A 20,359-nucleotide genomic window follows, 5' to 3' on the forward strand; every position below is an offset into this window, starting at 1 on the left:
ATCTAATACATTAATAGGAAAATGAGCCTAATATCGTCTTGATTATCGACAGAGAATTCTGCTTATGTCGATATCTGACTATCGTCGATACACGATACTATCGTCTATCGGCACAACCCTAATAAATACTACTTTAATATGTATTATACAGAGGTAAGATGAAAACAAGCAAACAAAAACATCTAAACTCTTCTGAAGATAGTCAGTTCCCCTCAGAAATACATTCATATAAAGTATTTAGGATTTTCTTCCAATGATTAGGCTAGTCAGAAGTGTATACACGTAACAGGGATCTCCTCTCAATTCACAACACTGTCTACGTTGCTTTACAACTTTACCGGTATGGCATTTTGTTTAATTTATATATATACATATATATATATATATATATATATATATATATATATATACACACACACACACACACACACACACACACACACACACACACACACTGTGTTTTCTGTTTGAACTGATATATCACCGAGCACTATCCATGACCGTTTTAATTTGAACATAATCATGTAAATCAAGCAAGCACTTATCAAGGTTTAAGAATATTATATCAAGATCAGGATTAAAATTTATGTTGATAATGATAAGCTCTAAACGGTTTTACTTTATATTGATTTACTTAACAGCCTATCACACAGCAGAAATAAATGCAACAACATCCAGTAAGTGCATGTTCTGCGTGTCTCTCTAAGAATGTTTTCAGCATCTGCTGTCTCAATGAAGACATGGACATTATAATAACATGTACTGTAAAATATGCACTGAAACTGAAATGGAAAGATTTTCACAACAAACCGCCAAAAAGTTAAGTTTTAACTTGAAGAAATTATGACAAATATATTCCTATTGTATACGAAAATGTCATATTTATATTCATATTTATAATTTTTATGAAATATCATATGATGTTTTAAAATGATTTTTCAGGGCTTCAGACTGCGACTAGTAACTAACCAGATCTTTTTGAACCAGTTCACCAAATCGAACTGAATCGTTTTAAACGGTTCACGTCTCCAATACGCATTAATCCACAAATGACTTAAGCTGTTAACTTGTTTAATGTGGCTGACACTCCCTCTGAGTTCAAACAAACCAATATCCCGGAGTAATTCATGTACTCAAACAGTACACTGACTGAACTGCGTATTGGAGACATCGAATGATTCGTTCGCGAACCGGATATCACAAACTGCTTCGTTTTGGACTCTCTCTCACAACAGACACGGAAGAGAAGACAATGCTGAATAAAGTCGTAGTTTTTGCTATTTTTGGACCAAAATGTATTTTCAATGCTTCAACAAATTCTAACAGACCCTCTGATGTCACATGGACTACTTTGATGATGTATTTCTTACCTTTCTGGACATGGACAGTATACCATACACACAGTTTCAATGGAGGTACTGAGAGCGAGCGAACAAGGTATAGACCTGTTTTATTGGAAAGGTAACTTTAAATGACTTCTGTTGTGATCTGGCGCTGTAGAAAAATTAACTTGACCTTCACAGATGTCATTGGGGGGGCAGGCCGTTTATAATCGATTCTATGGCTTCTTGTTATCAAGATCTTTAGTCTATATGCTGTGTTCTGTTAATGCATGATTTTTTTGTACCATACTTGCTATCAAGTAATCACAATAAGCTTTGTGCTTTGTCAGCTTTTAATAAACTAAGTATCAGCTTTATAATTCTCCAAATTAACAACACAATTCAAAGAATCAGTAAGTTTTTTTTTGTGCTTTTTAATGTGGCAGAGGTGATCGCTTTAGCTCTTCGGTTCAAGCGGCACGTGAACCCATCTTTCTCTTTACTACTAAAGTACATGATTAACATGAATGAACATCAAAATGTATATTATAAGATACATTACAATTTACTGAATTGTCTCATGTAATCACTCATTCAGTGTTTTAAATGGCGGAAAAACGTGTAAAGCTTAAACAATGCCACCTCAGAATAACCCTATGGTGTCCATAAGCTCATCAGTCAGCTAGGAAAAATAACTATGAAGAGAAGCATTTTACCAAATTTATGTGCTTTAATGCATGTTTATATTTTTTACTGAACCTGTTGTCTACGTATATGAGATACGAAGATAAAATTCAGCACCTATAAAATTGCACGTTACTAATGAGAAAAAACAGATAAGACATAACAACGTTTAGGATGCACTGAGGAGAAGCCCAGTGGCACTCACTGACATAGTTTCAATCATGATTTAGACACAGATTCTGTGTTATAAATTATTTTTTGTGACCATATATAGATCTCAAGTTGGAAAAGATGTTTAGTTCCCACTTTAAGTGGTCCTTCATTCACAGGACATCTACAAAATGGATTAAAATGCTGATGCTGATAAAGACAAAAAACGATGAGACAGACACAACCGTATAAAATGTTAGTGTTAAAAAAAATAAAGTAAATAAATAAAACGTTTATTCTGTGGCACCTAAAACATTTATTTGGAGCCTAATTTTGTTTCTTATAGATTGATTTTGTTGTCTGGTTTTATTATTTTTATAAACTTTTTTTTCCCTGTAGTGTCTGAGTTACAACTGCATTACATTGTTGGACATTTCCCAGAGCCCTGCAGGGATGTTATCATGTAGGTGACAGTAGTACACAGTTTGTTTGGCACTTCTATAGTGACAACCGTCACACTGTTTTGCTCTAACAATTCCTATTCCCGTGAAAACGGAACGAGTCCCTTCGGTGATTGTGTCATCCACACAGCTGGGACCACTTCTCCATCAAGGCAGGAGTTCCTTTGTGTGTCTCAACATGGAAAACAGCCATCAGGCTCTTGCATGCATGCATGCTGAGTCAGCTGACCTTTCCAGTCATGTGGTTCTGTTTTCATGCAAAAACCACTACTTCAGCACTACTGAGTTATGAATCACCATACATCTAAATCTGATCAAAAATGCCTTCATGTCCATCTCACTAGGTCAACAACAAAAAAAAACCTTGTACCTCATCCATAGTCAAAAGTGTACTTCATACTAAGAATCTAGCATGTTCTCATTGTACCTCTCAAGAGCTTACTGCTTTCCTTATGCTAGTAACTTCCCCACATTTCTCTCGTTTCTCTCTCCTCTTTCACGCAGTTGGATATGGAAGCAAAGAGTCATTTTGTGTTCCCTCTGTGTAAAGTGCACAGTTGCTGTAATAAGGAATGGGCATTTTGGGAAATTTCTCATTTCGATCATCGATAGGTTTCAAAAACGATGAATCGATTAATCGGGGGTGGGGCTTATGCGGGGGGGCGATAATGTATATAATGAAAAAATCTGAAGATTGTTATGAAAATAAAAAAATAAAAAAATAAAAATCTGACATGAAAATCTGTCTATGAAAACATGAACACATGATTAGGATAGGTTAGATTATGATTATGATGAAGCCATGTTATTAATAAAGGAGCAAGAAATATCCTAAATATCCACATCCTATGATAAATCAGATAACTGAGATACATATCAGACATAACATTACAACTTGTATTAGCACAATAGGATGCTAAGTTATGCGTTAGACAGAGAGAGAGAAAGAGAGAGATAGAGAGAGAGAGTGCGTGAGCTCCCGCTGATGCGTTTTCATGACAGCGCGCTGAAAGATGGGCAAGGACAGATTTTACTATAGATTTCTATAAAGTTCTCATTATAAATGTATGGCAGATTTGTGCTATATTTTCATCTACGTTATTAAGTGTAATAATAATTGTAATTAAGTTTTATTTTTAAGTTAAGTTTTATTTTCCATAAACCACCTGCGGTTTTTCGAAGCCATATGAATTGCATTATGCCCACAAATATGACGGAAAAAAAGCTCGGCTGCATTATTATAACATCAGTAATAAAATAATAACAATAATAATAGAAAAAGAATTGTTCATGTTAATTAATCAGACGTAGACAAGCTCTTGCAACTTTTATCTGAAAAAAATTTGCCGATGCAGATGTGAACTTGACTTGACTGGTAATTAGGCTACAAATATATCCAGTGCATTTTTATTTTATAAAGACTTTCATTATTTGTCTGTGATTTAAAAATTAACACACAAAGATACTTTTTTCTTTTTTTGCTACTTTATTCAACTGCATTTTTTTAACAAAACATTGTCTTCCAGTATAACTTTAGCAGCATATTTTGATCCAGCGGTGAAACGTAGTTTTTAATAGATAAAGAAAAAAGTTCACCAAGTTTAACCAAACAACTATTATAAGGTATAAAACAGAGACCAAATAGCCTAGATATTTTAACTATGGCTAAAACTCAAAACTAAAATAATAATATTATTTAAAAAAAAAATGGATATATTTACCACGACCGGTGAAACATTCAAATGTCTATTCCAAAAGATAAGTCGGTCTACGAGCTCAGATGAGAGCCGAGTGCGCAGCCTGTTCACATTTAGTGGAATAAATTCGCTCCGCTGGAACAGATGTTGCAGGAACAGCCAGGCATCACTGGACAAGTAAACCTTCTCTGTCCCTGAAACTAATGGGCAGCAAATCTTTCACCTCCATTTCAGCGAATAGCTTTGTCGTCTTATCGGTTCTGCCTGCGTTGCATTTAGGTCTTACGGCAAGTGATTCAATGCTCGTCTGAGTTGCCGCTCTGTTATCGCCAGATATTTTATGTACACATTTTAGATTATAGCGCATTGTATTTGTTGTAGATTTGTGTGACAGCTTGGCGCTACACAGCTTACCCTGAACTGTATTTTCATCTTTCTTCTCAAAGGGAAGCCAACCATCACTACGTGACTTTGAGGCCATGATTATGTCTTCTTACGTCTTTTGAGGCATCAAGTGGGAAGCTAACCAATCAGAGATCAGGGCGCCGCCCAACGTGCTGCCATAACCAATCAAAAAATTATAATAATAATTTCGATCATCGTTTACATGATCGATCATCGCTGTCGCGGTCGAGTACTCGATCACTGTTGCACATCCCTAGCTGTAATATGCTAAGTGTACTTTGCTTGGGTCTGGTCATTAGAGCAGTAAATCTGAACACAAGCCATGCTTCAACTTTCAAAGCCTGAGTCTGCTCTCTTTCCACAGCACTGCAGTTTTCCAGCTCTCACGATACCAGCAGCTGCCTCATTGTATCCCTTTAGCGATAATGAGTTGCCAAAAGAAACTAGCATTTATTCTCATTCTAGAATATGAAGTTAGATCAAGACTTCAAAACCATATCGTTACAAAGAACAAAAGATATTCTCAGCAATGCAATGCATTCCTGGAATGCAGTTATATGCCTTTTGAATTCTAAAACCATGAGCAGAGTTTGTGATGTGCTTATTCAAAGGGTTAGTTCACCTGAGAATGAAAATTCATCCATCTTCTACTCGCCCTCAAAGCATCCTAGGTGTATGTGACTTACCTCTTTCAGAATAATCCAATTGGAGTTATATTAATAATTTTCCTTGCTCTTCCAAGCCTTTCAATAGGGGTAAGCAGGTGTTTGTTGTCAACAGATGTGAAGAAGATGTGAAATAAAGTGTGCGCATCTGTAATAGAACCTCCCTCACACGGCTCCAGGGGGCGAATAAAGGCCCCCTGTAGCAAATCTATGAGTTTTTGTAAGATAAATATCCATATTTCATACATAAAAAAATGCATTTTCATTTTCGGGTGAACTAACCCTTTAATATTTCCTTTTTATCCTCTCGATACCATTTTTCCTATATCTAGCAATTTTACCACAACTTGAACCGTTCACAATTGGGCAGTATAGACTTTTTTGGGGGGGGGGGGGGTGCATCGGACCTTAAAGTTAATCAAAAATGGAAATTTGGTCATCATTTACTCACCCAAGTTGTTTAAAATATTTACATTAATTTATTTTGTTTAAAACACAATAAAATATTTTTAACAATGTGGGTAGCCAAACAGTTGCTGGTAGCCATTGACTAGCATGGTTGGAAAAAATATTATGGAAGAATATCTTCTTTCATGTTTAACTGAAGAAATGAACTGATACAACATGAGGAACAACACGAGGGTGAGTAAATGACACAAAACTATCTCTTTAAAACTATCCCAATGTTTATTTTTCAGGTGCTTAAGTATGATGGATGTGCCCTTGTGGATCTAATGACTTCCTAAATTCCATGGGGTCCCAAGAAGCAGCATTTTTATTAAAATAATTGTGTGCTGCATTTCACTGGGGATTTAAAGGTTTTTGGCAGTTTTGGATGCTTTTAGGGGGAGATAAATGCCTGTATTTAGGTTTTATATAAGTGTGCTTGTTCTGTATGTGTAATAAGAAGTGAGTTTTGCTAGTCAAGAGCGTTGATTTAATAGTTGCAGCCTTGTGATTTTGTTTTAGTCACTGGAGCACAATACAGTTCTTAAATATAAAATATTTATATCTAGTCAATGAATGAACACTCAAAATTAAATATCTAATAAACTATATAAATTTGAGTCAGTATTATTTTAATATCATTGATATATTAGAGTTTTTGTTTATGTTTCAAATTAGATTTTACTTTTATATTTTCTTTTTGATTTTCTGTTTCTTTTTTGCTGTTGTTGTTGTTTTAAGTTTTTTATGTCTATATAGTTTAAGTTTATTTAGTTTTAGCTGTTAGAACTTAAACTAAATGAAAAATGACCTCAAATAAACATTTTTGTAAATATTATTTTAGTTAATGTTTATTTATTAATATATCAGGGTTTGACATTAACGGTTGTCCGCTTGTCCACAAGTGGATTTTTTTGAAGGGGCATGTGAAAGAGGATTTTACTTTCCTGACTGGACAAGTAACCAGATTAAAACATCAATAACAAACAATAACTACGGCAGCACTGAAACTTTAGTGAGAATGATTCTGATTTTATTACTTTTAGTGTAAACGGTGACTGATGATGAATAATGCATTGACAGTATCAAGCTTGCGTCAGTTGAGGCTTGTGCAGCCTGTCTGACTCATGGAAAAATCACAATTAATAGGGACTCCAGCACACACAAAGAAACAATTATGAACAAACATAATGTTGTGGAAAAAAAGATAAATATTCTGTATAACATGATATAGCTAAGCAACATCACAAGTCCAAGTACTAACATGATCGCAAATGTAACATTGATTTTATACAACAGTAGTTCAATAAACAAGTAGTTAATATTAACTGAGCCACAGCAGAACAGCCGCACATCTCCGAGTCCGGGTCAATGATTTGGTGAGCCATTCATAAAGACAGACACTTGCTTTATTTATTGAATAAATTAAACGTTTAAACAAATTGATTAAATCAGTGACTCATTCATTAAAGCCCGGGTCACACTATGTGATTTTGGTTATGATCTGGTCATCTGAGACAAATTTAGAAAATCCTAGAAGATTCCTACAATCCTAGGCTAAAATCTGTAGTCTTTGATCGCTTGTTTGGAAAGATGGATTTTGTTGATACCGATTTTATATTTTAATATTTTAAGGCAAATATTTATATATATACAGTACAGACCAAAAGTTTGGACACACCTTCTCATTCAAAGAGTTTTCTTTATTTTCATGACTATGAAAATTGTAGAGTCACACTGAAGGCATCAAGGGCTATTTGACCAAGAAGGAGAGTGATGGGGTGCTGCGCCAGATGACCTGGCCTCCACAGTCACCGGACCTGAACCCAATCGAGATGGTTTAGGGGTGAGCTGGACCGCAGACTGAAGGCAAAAGAGGCGACAGCGGCAAGGAACGGAAACTCCATCGGTGACAGAATGGAGAAAAAAACCTTGGGAGAAACCAGGCTCAGTCGGGGAGCCAGTTCTCCTCTGGCCAGACGAAACCAGCAGTTCAATTCCAGGCTGCAGCAAAGTCAGATTGTGCAGAAGAATCATCTGTTTTCTGTGGTCTTGTCCTGGTGGTCCTCTGAGACAAGGTCTTTACAAGGGATCTGTATCTGGGGCTCTAGTTGTCCTGGTCTCCGCTGTCTTTCAGGGCTGTAGAGGTCCTTTCTAGGTGCTGATCCACCATTTGGTCTGGATACAGACTGGATCTGGGTGACTGCAGTGACCCTCTGATCTGGACACAGACTGGATCCGGTGGCTACGGTGACCTCGGAATAAGAGAGAAACAGACAAATATTAGCGTAAATACCATTCTTCTAATGATGTAGCAAGTACATCGAGTGTTATGGGAAGTGTTTCCGGTTCCGGTTAACCTAATTAATGCAGCCTAAAAATCCTTTAACAGATTTGGATATTAAAAGCATATTAGTATGTTATGTGTATGCCAGGTTAAAGAGATGGGTCTTTAATCTAGATTTAAACTGCAAGAGTGTGTCTGCCCCTGAACAATGTTAGGTAGGTTATTCCAGAGTTTAGGCGCCAAATAGGAAAAGGATCTGCCGCCCGCAGTTGATTTTGATATTCTAGGTATTATCAAATTGCCTGAGTTTTGAGAACGTAGCGGACGTAGAGGATTATAATGTAAAAGGAGCTCATTCAAATACTGAGGTGCTAAACCATTCAGGGCTTTATAAGTAATAAGCAATATTTTAAAAACTATACGATGTTTGATAGGGACCCAGTGCAGTTCTGACAGAACCGGGCTAATATGGTCACACTTCCTGGTTCTAGTAAGAACTCTAGCTGCTGCATTTTGGAATAGCTGGAGTTTGTTTATTAAGCGTGCAGAAAAACCACCCAATAAAGCATTGTCTTTTTTTTTAATAGTTAAAATTTTATTTCACAATAATAACCCTGATTTGAGTGTAGACAGGTCACCATTAGTGTATCTTCATTGCACTGTATCAGCAGTTTATGCTGTTTTGTGTAACCAAAAAAGCCTAGTATCAATGTATTGAAGATGGTTTATTTATAGCCTACCTGAACAACATTATTTGCAACATGAGCACTTTGGCAGCCGGAGCTAATGAGGACTAACATTTATGGTCACCTTGTGCTTCTCCTGATGACTCCACGTTGCAGTTATTCCACTGATGTGTGACCTCGCCTCCTCTTTACTACAATACATACAGTGTCCTTCTCTCATGAGACACATCCATCCAGCCTTTCCCACTTAGCATGATGGAAGGAGCGGGGCACGCAGCGTAAAATGAATCTTTGGGAAATGGAAAGACCTTATTCCCAGTGTCAGACTCCTGGTATGTGGAGATTGATGGGAGGGAAAGTCACCTTGATAAAGCAGTACAGAAGCACACAATGATGTGTTCCTTACCGTGTCCTTAAGCAGCACTCATGGAAGAGTAACGAGTGCTGAAATGAAAGGTGGTCATGAAGAATGCTTGTGTGTGTGTGTGTGTGTGTGTGTGTGTGTGTGTGTGTGTGTGTGTGTGTGTTAAATGCAAAGGTGTTCATTAGAACCTCATGAGGGCCAATAAACCTCCTCCTCCAGTTTGGAAACTCTGTGCATTTCACCCTCCTACCTGCCTGGCCCTGTGCGGAGGAAGCTGCTTGATGCACTAAAATGGTCAGTGGAAACTTATGAAAGAATTACAAAAATTGCATGACGAGGCTAAAACATATTTGCTGTTTATTAATATTTCAACGAAGTAGGCTGTAATTTGTAATCTGTCCAAATTCTTTATATCTTTATAACAATGCTGTACTGAAAAACATACAGCTGTATGTAAGCAGGGTTTGGAACAGAGCTGTTCATTTCACATTCGGGCAGGTCGTGTTAGTCAAGCTCTCCTCAGCTGATTTATATCTACCTATAGGAATACAACGCCTATTATAGCATTCCTATTTAAGTGACCTGTTCAGCTCTCCTCCTCTATCTGCTTTCATTGTGCTGCTCATGAGCTAATTATTCTCCTCCATCCCCAGCTCCTCCACTTGTGCACAGTATTTGGCCTCTGAAATTCCTTAATAGTATTTTAATTAAGAAGGTTAATGTATTTCTGATATCATTAATGTTGATTTGGTTCTGTTTATGGGGGTTTATTTGCTGCGCTACATGGGCTGGGAGCTCTTTGGCTTAGAGTTTAAATGATTTATTTGGACAGTGCAATGATCATAATATGATATCTTACTCTCTTGGGTCTAAAAAAAAAAAAAAGTAGCCTGCTTCACTTTACAGCAATGTTTAAATCAACTTTACATAGATTTAATTCAGCCTAGAGGCCTGCTTTATTTGTGCATTTCATCAAATTGCATGTATAATTACAAGTACTTTTAAAAATAACAAACAAAAACAAACAAAAAAAATTGTTTCACTTTATTTTTTTCAAGGTTTTTCTGTAATTCTTTGGTGCTTATTATTATTGTACGATTTACTTTCACGTAGCATCAATATTTTGGTAAATATTTAGGTCAGAAAAACTCTACTTTAGAGTGCTTAAATGTTTTTGTAGTAATTTTGCATATATTCTTAAGGTATTTTGAGAACTTTCTAGAAGCTTCTGTAACATTCTGTAATATTTTAGTGCTTTCTGGAATATTCCAGAACACTGAGACTAGTCATAAAAGACAAGAATATTCAATGTACACTTTAGAAGGTTTGGACGACTTACTTTTGGTAACTGTTTATGTTAAACTGTTGTCGTTAGCACAGTATTATGCATGTACCATGCCATTTTTATGCATGAGTAATAACAGATTAGCTATAAATTGTCAATTGTCAGGATGCGGCAATGCCCAGTCGTCGGAAAAGGCTGAGCCAGTTCTCCAGCGATGATTACAGAGAGTCCAGCCGAGACGAGTGGGAACAGTTCTTGCTGGAGCCATGTATTCCACCAGATGAGGATCCCATTCAGTGTTGAAACGAAAACACGAAGCGCTTCACAAAACGTATTCGCTTAGCACACCGTTATTTGTGAGTCCCGCCAACGTCTGTGCCGTCAGAGTTCGATTTCTCCGCGGTCTGCCTTATTGTTAACAGACTAAGGAGCCGACTTTCCCCCGATCATGTTTACATGCTTGTATTTCTTAACAAGAACATGTAAAACAATAGAAAAAAAAGCAAAAAAGATTTGCTGACAGTTTAAAAGTTCCGAAGTTAAGTGTAGCCTACGTTCTACAATAGCCTAATTGCTGCAGGCTGCTTTGTTTTTTCTTTGTTCACTTTTTTTTTGTTGCTTTTAATCTACTTTTGTTTGTTTGCACGCATTGTTAAAGGTTTTCAGCTACAAAACACGATGTGTAATGTTCAAGCTTATTGTGTGTAAGCTTGTTCAAAATGACGGAAACAATAAATGGTGCTGAAAAATAACGTCTGTCTCATTAAACTTAATTTAAATAAACGAATATTCGAATATTCGTTTTTTTGTGAGCTCAAATATTCGAATGTGATATTTGCGGAAAACGCCCATCCCTAACAGATACGTATAATAAAATATTACTCCAGTAAAAGTAAAAGTACTCCTTTTTCAATTTTACTCAAGTGAAAGTACAAAAGTACTCAATTCTTTATGTACTTAAGTAAAAAAGTACTGAAAGATAGATTTTGTATAGGCTACTTAATTAAATTTTATATTAGCACATATTTTTTATAATCCTACTGCTCAAAATACCTGGGATTATTTCCAAAATAACCACTATATGGTGTCAAGATATATTTTTGTTGTTGATATGGACTACGTTGACGAGAGTAATGTTCACTATGAAGCTTACACTGTGATGTACCTGAGAGAAAACAGAGTTGACCATCTGATTTTCACCATTAAGAAAAAAGTATTTTAAAGTTTGTTGTTTTACAGAACATCACAGTTATATATGACATGATAATAAGGCCTGAAGTTAGGAAGAACATTTTAAGGAAAATATTATTATATTTTCATAATGATTTTTTCCTTCTCAAACCTTGTCTGTGGTGTAAAAACAGCCCTGGCCAAACGGGGTGCATCTCTTCCCACTTGGATAATTACTGGAGTTACCATGTTCTGAACATCACATCCTTTCTTTTCTCCCCAGATGTAATCAATCTAGATGGTTGAATAAAAATATTTGGACATTATTTATAAAAATTACCTCAACTTAGCACCAGCAAGCTTGTTAGCTAGACAGTTAGCATCAGCTAACAATATTTACTTATTTTCAGTACGGTTATGAATAAACATTCATGTCTGTCTACTCGTCTAGTTAATCCAAACGTTACTGTTGATAAACAATATAAAAACAGACGTCACATAGGACATGGTAGCATTTTAATAAAACTGTTAATATTACGACAGCGGGGAATTTGAACATGCATGAGTTATTTTATTTAATCTGTGTTAGTTTAATGTTTGTTTTTTTATTTATTTAGTTTTTTTGTTTTGTTTTTTCTTACCTAAAATTGATGTGTCTGCATCGTCTGCACTCGAGTATTTCAGTGGGCTTAAATAGATCACACTTTACAGCGGCTTTAGTTCCCAAACAACTGACAATTTTTACCTAAACCAAGATCTCCCGGTTCTTACTTCTGAAGACTCGCACTAAACGGTTTATTTGAATCAGTGATTGGTCGGCTCCAGAACAGCTGCAATCGGATCATTCTAATTCGTGAACGAATCGTTTGGTGCGATTTGCGATCCGATTTAAAAGTTTATTTTGAAAAGACTCCGTTCGTTCATGATGAATCAGAGACGCACGTGATATATTATAGGGAGTAACGATATGTTGTAAGAAATGTAGTGAAGTTAAAAGTACGATCTTATGCTTTGGAATGTAGTGAAGTAAAAGTCAAAGTTACTCAAAATAAAACTACTCCAGTAAAGTACAGATACTCGAAAAATGTACTCAAGTACAGTAACGAAGTAAAGCTACTCCGTTACTGACCACCACTGAACACTGAACATGCCTACTATGAAATAGTATGTCTGAAAAGGCGGTATCAGAAGGCCAAAATACCAGCACTCTCACAGCTCTCGTTCCATTTCAGTTCTGTCTGTCCTCCTTTTTTTTCCCTCTCTCTCTGTCACTGTATTTCTGCCTTGTATTATGCACATACTCTTGTACGAGGCATTAGGGACACAGTACCTTAAGAAGCACCCTAGCAAGAGCAGGACAGAATAAGCAGCACTTGTATGTTTTTAAAAACACAGATACATACAAAACAAAACAATACTGTTGTGTGGCAATTATGTTTTAATGCAAATGACATTTGTTACACTGCTGTGAATGAGTTGCCCAAGTTCTACTCATCTTCATTATGATGATCGTCATCATGTCCTGTTGTCACCCTCTAGTGGTGCATTTGCGCACTGCAGTGCTGCTCAGGTTTGTGTCGTGTATGTAATGCACTCTAGCATTTGCTGAGCTCACATCTGTGCTTGTGTTTTTCAGAGGTCTTGTTAGGTGAGAGACAGACGTGTAGGTTGACAGGAGAGAAAGAGAGACCCCTCTGCAGCCTGGCCACCAGCCCACTCTCTCGTTCCCCATGTATCCAGAATCGACCACAGACTCTCCCGCCCGCCTCTCTCTCAGACAGACAGGCTCCCCAGGCATGCTCTACAGGTCTGTATGCAGTCTCACACACATTCACACCTGACCAGCTGCTCCGATGGCACAAAGGTGCTGTGAATCTCAGACTGTGCTGTTGTTTGCAATAAACCAGAAACTCAGGGTCAGAAAAATGTGCAAAACTGTATTCTGTATTAGTAAATGAGGAAACTTTTGTGAAATTAATCTACTGTTCAGATGTTTGTGATCTATAAGATTTTTAAAAGAAGTCTCTTAGGGCCTGTTTACACCTGGTCACTTCATGCATTTTTTTTCTGATCGGATAGCTATCCGATCGCAAAAATACAGTAAAATAATAATACTGTAAAATATTATTACAATTTAAAATAGCTGTTTTCTATTATAATATATTGTAAAATGTAATTTATTCCTGTGATGTAAAACTTACATTTAAATAATTTTATATATATATACAGTATATTAAAAATGCATTTTTTTAAAGCTCCTCTGAGCTGTGTATATTTAAGTATCTCTGGGTTAGGTAGTATTTAAACAAACATTTAAATGTTTAAATAAACAGGTTTATTACATTATAAGATTAAAACAATCATTCTTGTTTCATTAAGGAGAAACTTTCCCAAACTGTGACTGTAGGACGTACACACGGATAAAAGACTCACACATACAGAAATGTGTGATCTGGCTCAAATGTTTGGAGAGCAGAGAATGAGAGTCCTATAGAGCCACACTGCAGCAAAGATGAGCGTGATTCATCGAAAAGCACCTATTGATCCTAAATAACAGGTTTAAGAAATAATGTTACATGCACACAAAAAAGCTAGCATGTTTATGTAGTCAGCTACATTAGTTGTTGTTGAATTCAAGTGATAAGAAAGAAGGATGCGTTTGCACTGCTCTAAAGCTGCTTTATTCCTGCTGCAGGCTCTATGCGGTTAATAATGTTCATTTAGCATACGGAGTGATTTAGGCAGCAGTTCTGCAGGGCTTCCCACTGGAAAGGGTGAAAGTGGTCAAGTGCTTTGCATAATACCCAGCAGCCCGCTTAATCAGAGCCTGACTTCATTTCACCATTGCTGGAAAGTTCCTGATGAATTTGCTCTGATCTTCTGTGACTCCTATAGTGTCTTCATCGTCCTTGGGTTTTGCCAGCAGTTCTGGTACTGAACAGCAGGTGGCGCTGCAAGTCTGTTTCCAGCTCCAGTGTAACTTCAAGTTAACTGAACTTTAGAGCTGCTTTTTTTTCCCCACACATTGTTTAAAAGTATCAAACATGTTTATTAATTGTGTTGCACAGTGAGTCAAAATTGTCCTAAAGTTAATTAAGGTTGAGTTACAATTAAACAAAACAATTAAAATGTAAAAAAAAGTGTTTTTTGTTTGGCCTTCAATGTTTTTTTAGTTTTTTTTTTAGCATTGTTATGATACTATTATAGTTTTTATTAAAATGCTGAATTCGTTTTAGTTTTTATCATTTCTGTTTTCATTTTACTTTTTGTAAAAAAAAAAAAAAGTCTTATTTGTGGTTATTTTAAAATTATTATAGCTTTTCATTATAATTTATAGTATTATAGTCAAGTGCTGTGTTAAATAATTAATTAATAAAATAATTAATGATTTTTATAGTTTGTTTTAGTACCTACCTTAAATTTAACTACATGAAAATTAGAAATAGCAACTTGCTGAGACAGTAATTTTATTTCAAGTGAGGAAAGTAAAGATCCTGCTGGCAATATTGCGGTTTCATATTATTGTCTCTTTATTCGTTTCTCAGTTGTTTCATTCTTTATTCATTTCTTCAGTGTCAAATCTATTTCTCTGCACTCCCATTCACTGCTAAAGCTGATACTATACTTGCATAATTCTCTGAGCACGTGCAAGTGTTTTGTTTAATGCCCTCTCACTGTTCTTTCCCCTTTCACCTATAAGACTAAGCTTTCCTCTCTGTCTATGTCTCTCTTTCTTTCTCTCCTTCATGCTGCCCTCAGTGCGAGATACGGGAGCCCCAAACGGCAGCTGCAGTTTTACAGGTACCTCTTTGTTTACTGATTAATTAGCCACGGCCGTCTGATACTGCACTTTTATCTGGTTTGGAAAGCACTTTCCAAGCACTTTTAGCTTCTCCTAAAAGCAGTTTGATTATGCAATTGTACTACTGAAAGCGCAAGGGAATTGTAATCATTAGACATGTGATTACATTGTTGTTTGCTTGTAATTGGTGAAAATAAATGCAACATGTAGAATTACAATGAGATAGATTGAGACTAGTGCTTAATATTGTTGTACAACTTGTAAAAAGGAATGGCATGCATACAGCTGGAACAACCAATCTCACTTGTAATCTGTGCATGTGTTGGTGTCGAGACAGCTCTTGAATATCGGTGTGTCTGAATAACGCTCCCAGAATAGAGTCCCTCACACAATGCACTTAGATTGAATTTCACTCCATGTAGAATTAAAACAGTGTTGCATGTAAGTCATGGAGTTCAGGTATCCTTTGCTGTGGAACACTTCTGAAACTCAGAGCATAATAAGCATGAGACCAGATCTATTGGTCCACCTGGTCCTGGTGCCCAGAAGTATAAAAGGACACTTGCTAAATACGTCATCGTCTTTGCTGTCTTCAGGAGCCATCTGTTTGAAGTGTCTTGGCCAGGAGCTTGTCCGTTCAGTGCTTGAGGGTTGAGAAGCTTCGTTCACCTTTGTTCTTCTTCTCGAGTGATGAGTGACAAGCATTCGCGTCACGCGATTCAAGTCCCGCTGCTGCCGAGGCACACCGGAAACTCAGAAATCACGGGATTCATGGGTATAAGGTGCTCTTTTGGATTATATGATCCCGTGTATAGTGCTTGAGTCAAGCAGCGACTGAGGGAATGTGTGCCTCTGTGTTTGGATTCTAACACTCAAGGGCATGTTCTGCTTTCGTGTTTGTCTCAGCGAAGAGCACGCGCATTCAGACCTACGCGATCGTTGTGATGAGTCACAATGTCTAGGCCCTGCTTGTGTGTGTTCCTATTCCCAAGGGATGCGGGACAAAGCATTTGTGTGTCACCGGCCCAGTTGGCTGTTGCCACAGCACAGTTTATCCCAGTTCGCGGTGATCTGCGGGATCCACATGCCCTCTCTAAACGAGCTGTCAGATGTTGCAGATACTACTGGGTTCTTATGATGATGAAGTGTGAGCATGGATGAAGTCGTTTCAGCCCTGATCCTGTGAGATCGTGGGTGGAGCTATATTCAGCTCGGCCGTGCCTCTCTAATATGCATGTTATTGTGTGTGGAGAGCCTGGCTGCGCATGAATATATTTGAATACTCTATGAAGAGATACTTGTGAGCTTTCTCTCCCAGGGTGTTTCAGCACCTAGAGTGATTATGGGGAATGTTTCTTACTGTAATAAGCCAGACAGTTATAGGAGTGAGCTGCCTCCCCAGGCTTCTGGGTATTTTTAAGTGGGCAGTCCTTCTGAATCCCACTTGTGAGTTTGGGTTGAGTACACTGCTTCCCCTCTTCAGGGTTTTAAGTTTGCAGTCCTTGCTAAGACTGTAGCTGTCTGCGGATAGTTAGGCTCCAGCTCAAGTTTATTTTGAATTGGTATATGGTGGTCTGAGGGCAGCTATGTTCTGTCCTGGCTTGGGTTCTCCTTTGGCACAAGCTCTCTCAAGAAAGCGCTGAATTCTTTGTCCTGTCTTCAGCCTCATTTGAGGGAACTGCTATTTGAGGATAGCCTACTGTAGGACTAACACGGATTGGGGGCCTCCTTAGTATAGCCATCTTAGGGTGGTTATATTACAGCCATGTTTATAGCAGGACAGGCTTACTTGAATACAGCTGTCTAAGGGATCTCTCCTGGAATGATCCCTATTCCTTGAGCCTAGCTATGTAAGGATAGCTATGTAATAGCTTAGTGATTGCTCCCCTGTCTGGGGTTTTAAGTAGTGGTCTCTTGAGCACTTGCCTAGACAGTGCTATCTCCCCTGCTATGGTTGTAAGTAGATGGCCCACTCTCTGTGGTCTGGGCAGCTTTGCAGGATGGTTTTGCCTAAATATCTAGACTAGCGAGTACCCAGTCAACCCGGTTCTTGATGCGCTATCTATCTATCATTAAGACGTGGGAACATCAAATGGATGAAACACACCAAACTACCAAAACACTTTAAAGACAGACACCCAGATCAAATGAAAGAGTTCAAGCAGGTAAGTTTCATTGTGTTTCCCATACATTGATTTATTTGTGGCACCTGCCACAAAATCAAAACTGACCGCCATAAATAGATTTCCCAAAAAGCTTGAATTTCTTTGAGTGAAAATGAGCACTGGATGTGTCAAAGTCAAATCCCGGTGCGGGTGTTTTTATATCTGTAATGATAAAACCTTTGTATTCATCCGGAAGAAGGAGGCGGGAACCGGCGGACAATCAACAACATTTTAATAAAGCAAAATAAACACAAAACAGCGCACCAGCCCCTCACGGACGACTGGTGCGCGCAAATAAAAACCAAAACACAACTAAAAGCCCAGGCCTGGTCCTCTCTCGTCCTTCACTGTCGTCGCTCCAGTTTTATATCCTTCCATCTCCTCCGTGGGCCTCGAGACCGGTGGGTCGAACAGGTGTAGCTCATCTCCAATCACTCCACCGGCCTCGCTCCCATGTCCCTCGGCCCCGCCCCACTCGTCACATACCCCCATCGCCCCTCGCAGGCCGGGGGGTACTCCCGAGACTGCGCTCTACTCCCCCCCCCCCCCCCTCCCTCCGGGAGGGACCGCTCACGGGGACCTGCGGGAACCTGGGGGTAGGACAGGCGAGGCGAGAGAAAAGGAGATGGAAGGAGGAGCGACAGAGACGAGAGAGGAGAGAGAGGAGAAAAAAAAAAAATTCCGGTTCCCAGACGCACTGCTGCTCGGCCCTCCACCAGCTGGGTGATCTCCTCCGCGGTGCCTGGCGGTGGCACTGGACGGCCCTCGGCGGACGGCACGACACTCCTCCGCCGCCCGGTGGACGGCGACGGCTCCTCCGGTTTTGGGCAGCCGGCAGGAGTCCCCCGTTCCCTGCTCCTCCCCGTTCCGGCGGATGGCAGCAGGCTCCGGCCACCTGGCGAACGGCGCCGACTCCTCCGCTCCCTCACGGACGGCAGCCGTCTCTCCACATCGTGGGCGGCCGGTAGCGAGCTCGGCCGTCCCCGGCAACTCGCTCCAGCCCACCGCCTCGAGGATTCACCACAGCGGCGAGGGATCTTCAGCAGCGCGTCCCTCCTTCTCCCGGGCTTCGGCACCACTGTAATGATAAAACCTTTGTATTCATCCGGAAGAAGGAGGCGGGAACCGGCGGACAATCAACAACATTTTAATAAAGCAAAATAAACACAAAACAGCGCACCAGCCCCACACGGACGACTGGTGCGCGCAAATAAAAACCAAAACACAACTAAAAGCCCAGGCCTGGTCCTCTCTCGTCCTTAACAGTCGTCGCTCCAGTTTTATATCCTTCCATCTCCTCCGTGGGCCTCGAGACCGGTGGGTCGAACAGGTGTAGCTCATCTCCAATCACTCCACCGGCCTCGCTCCCATGTCCCTCGGCCCCGCCCCACTCGTCACAATATCACTGTATTTCTGAAGGAAACTGTCTGTCGTCAGAAAATGATGGATGTCATTTTGATTTCATCTTGCCTGTAATGCCTGAGCAGCGTTTGCGAGTACAGGCTCAGCGCTTATTTGATTACAACTGTTACCAGAGAAACCTATATTTTTCCCGTTCTACAAGCGCCTCCTGCTGACAGAGAATCAATTTGCATATATATGCCGCCACAAATAGACTGCAGGGCTGTGGAAAACACCGCTTCTGTTATAAATATTATTAAATATTTTAATTTGAATGTCAGATTGAAATGAACGCTGTTATTAGAGTAATTAGTTGTTAGCATAAGCACAGTTAATGCTAATATAATGAGAATTAGAATGACGTTTCTTTAACTATTTAATGCTCCTATAACTTTTATTAGCAGCGTATTAACTCCTCGTCTGCACGCGCTCTCTTTGAAAAAGGAATCGTTGCCACATTTCTTGTTAACATCTTTCATTTATCGCTGTCTTGTTTGTATTTGGTCAGTTTGGAGAAAGCCTCACCAAACCTGACCAGCCAAGCGTTTGCGATCACAGGAACTTGAAGACACTTGTACAAACGCAGATGGGTGACATGAATGGACATGGCTCCAGATCAGTGATGTTTTATTTGGTTTCCCAACAAGGTTCTTTTATTTTTTATTTTATGCAACTAATACTGTTATTACACTTGTATACAAAAACAAGTGTGCGTAGAGTGCATGATGTAACATGCACTACTGCCGATTACAGTAGACAACCGCGGTGGACAGCCCTACCATGGATTTTCACTCGTATTGGTACCAAATACTGAAAATTTGGTACCGTGACAACACTATAGGCATGTCTACAAATCAAATCGGAATTTTATTTTGATGGGTTGCCGTGAATACCTTTACAGTTCTTTGTATGTGATATGATGCTAGTTTTACTAATTAAATGGTCAAATGCTTATGAAGTGACTCCCAGCAGTTCTGGAGATGTCGTTCATGTGTTTACATCCTCATTTAGTGAGACGGCTGATGCTGAAATCACCGCGAGCATCATGCGCACTTCAGTGTGTGTGTGTAATTAATGAAACTGCACGTCTATGCCATTCATTTACAGAGACATGCGGAACATGCAGGATTCATATTTAAATAGACTTTTGCAACTTAACATTTACAGATACTAGTCCAAATCGCGATTTGCCTTTTAATTAATTCATTCAAAATTTGACAAATTCCGTGACATTCCGCATTAAACTGTGAATTTTGTTTTTATTATTGGATTCTGTGATCCCGTCTGCGTTTTCCGCATTGCGGAAATCACATTCAATTCAAGTTTATTTGTATAGCGCTTTTTACAGTACAAATCATTGCAAAGCAA

The 20,359-nt window shown here is 38.8% G+C and overlaps 1 protein-coding gene across 4 annotated transcripts in view; it reads left to right on the forward strand.

Moving 5' to 3' along the window:
* The window catches only part of LOC132126274 (voltage-gated potassium channel subunit beta-2-like), a 180,901-nt gene that overhangs the window by 76,109 nt on the left and 84,433 nt on the right, over positions 1 to 20,359 (forward strand). For 3 of the 4 annotated variants that reach the window (XM_059537430.1, XM_059537431.1, XM_059537432.1), the window contains exons 2-3: positions 13,260 to 13,430; positions 15,383 to 15,424. In XM_059537430.1, coding sequence (XP_059393413.1) covers positions 13,354 to 13,430; positions 15,383 to 15,424 — 119 coding nt within the window. In that variant the 5' untranslated portion in view covers positions 13,260 to 13,353. The remainder of the gene's footprint in view (positions 1 to 13,259; positions 13,431 to 15,382; positions 15,425 to 20,359) is intronic. The other variant, XM_059537435.1, reaches the window with a different exon arrangement.

This window comes from Carassius carassius, chromosome 44 (genome assembly GCF_963082965.1).
Source record: "Carassius carassius chromosome 44, fCarCar2.1, whole genome shotgun sequence".
In the NCBI taxonomy this organism is placed as follows: domain Eukaryota; kingdom Metazoa; phylum Chordata; class Actinopteri; order Cypriniformes; family Cyprinidae; genus Carassius; species Carassius carassius.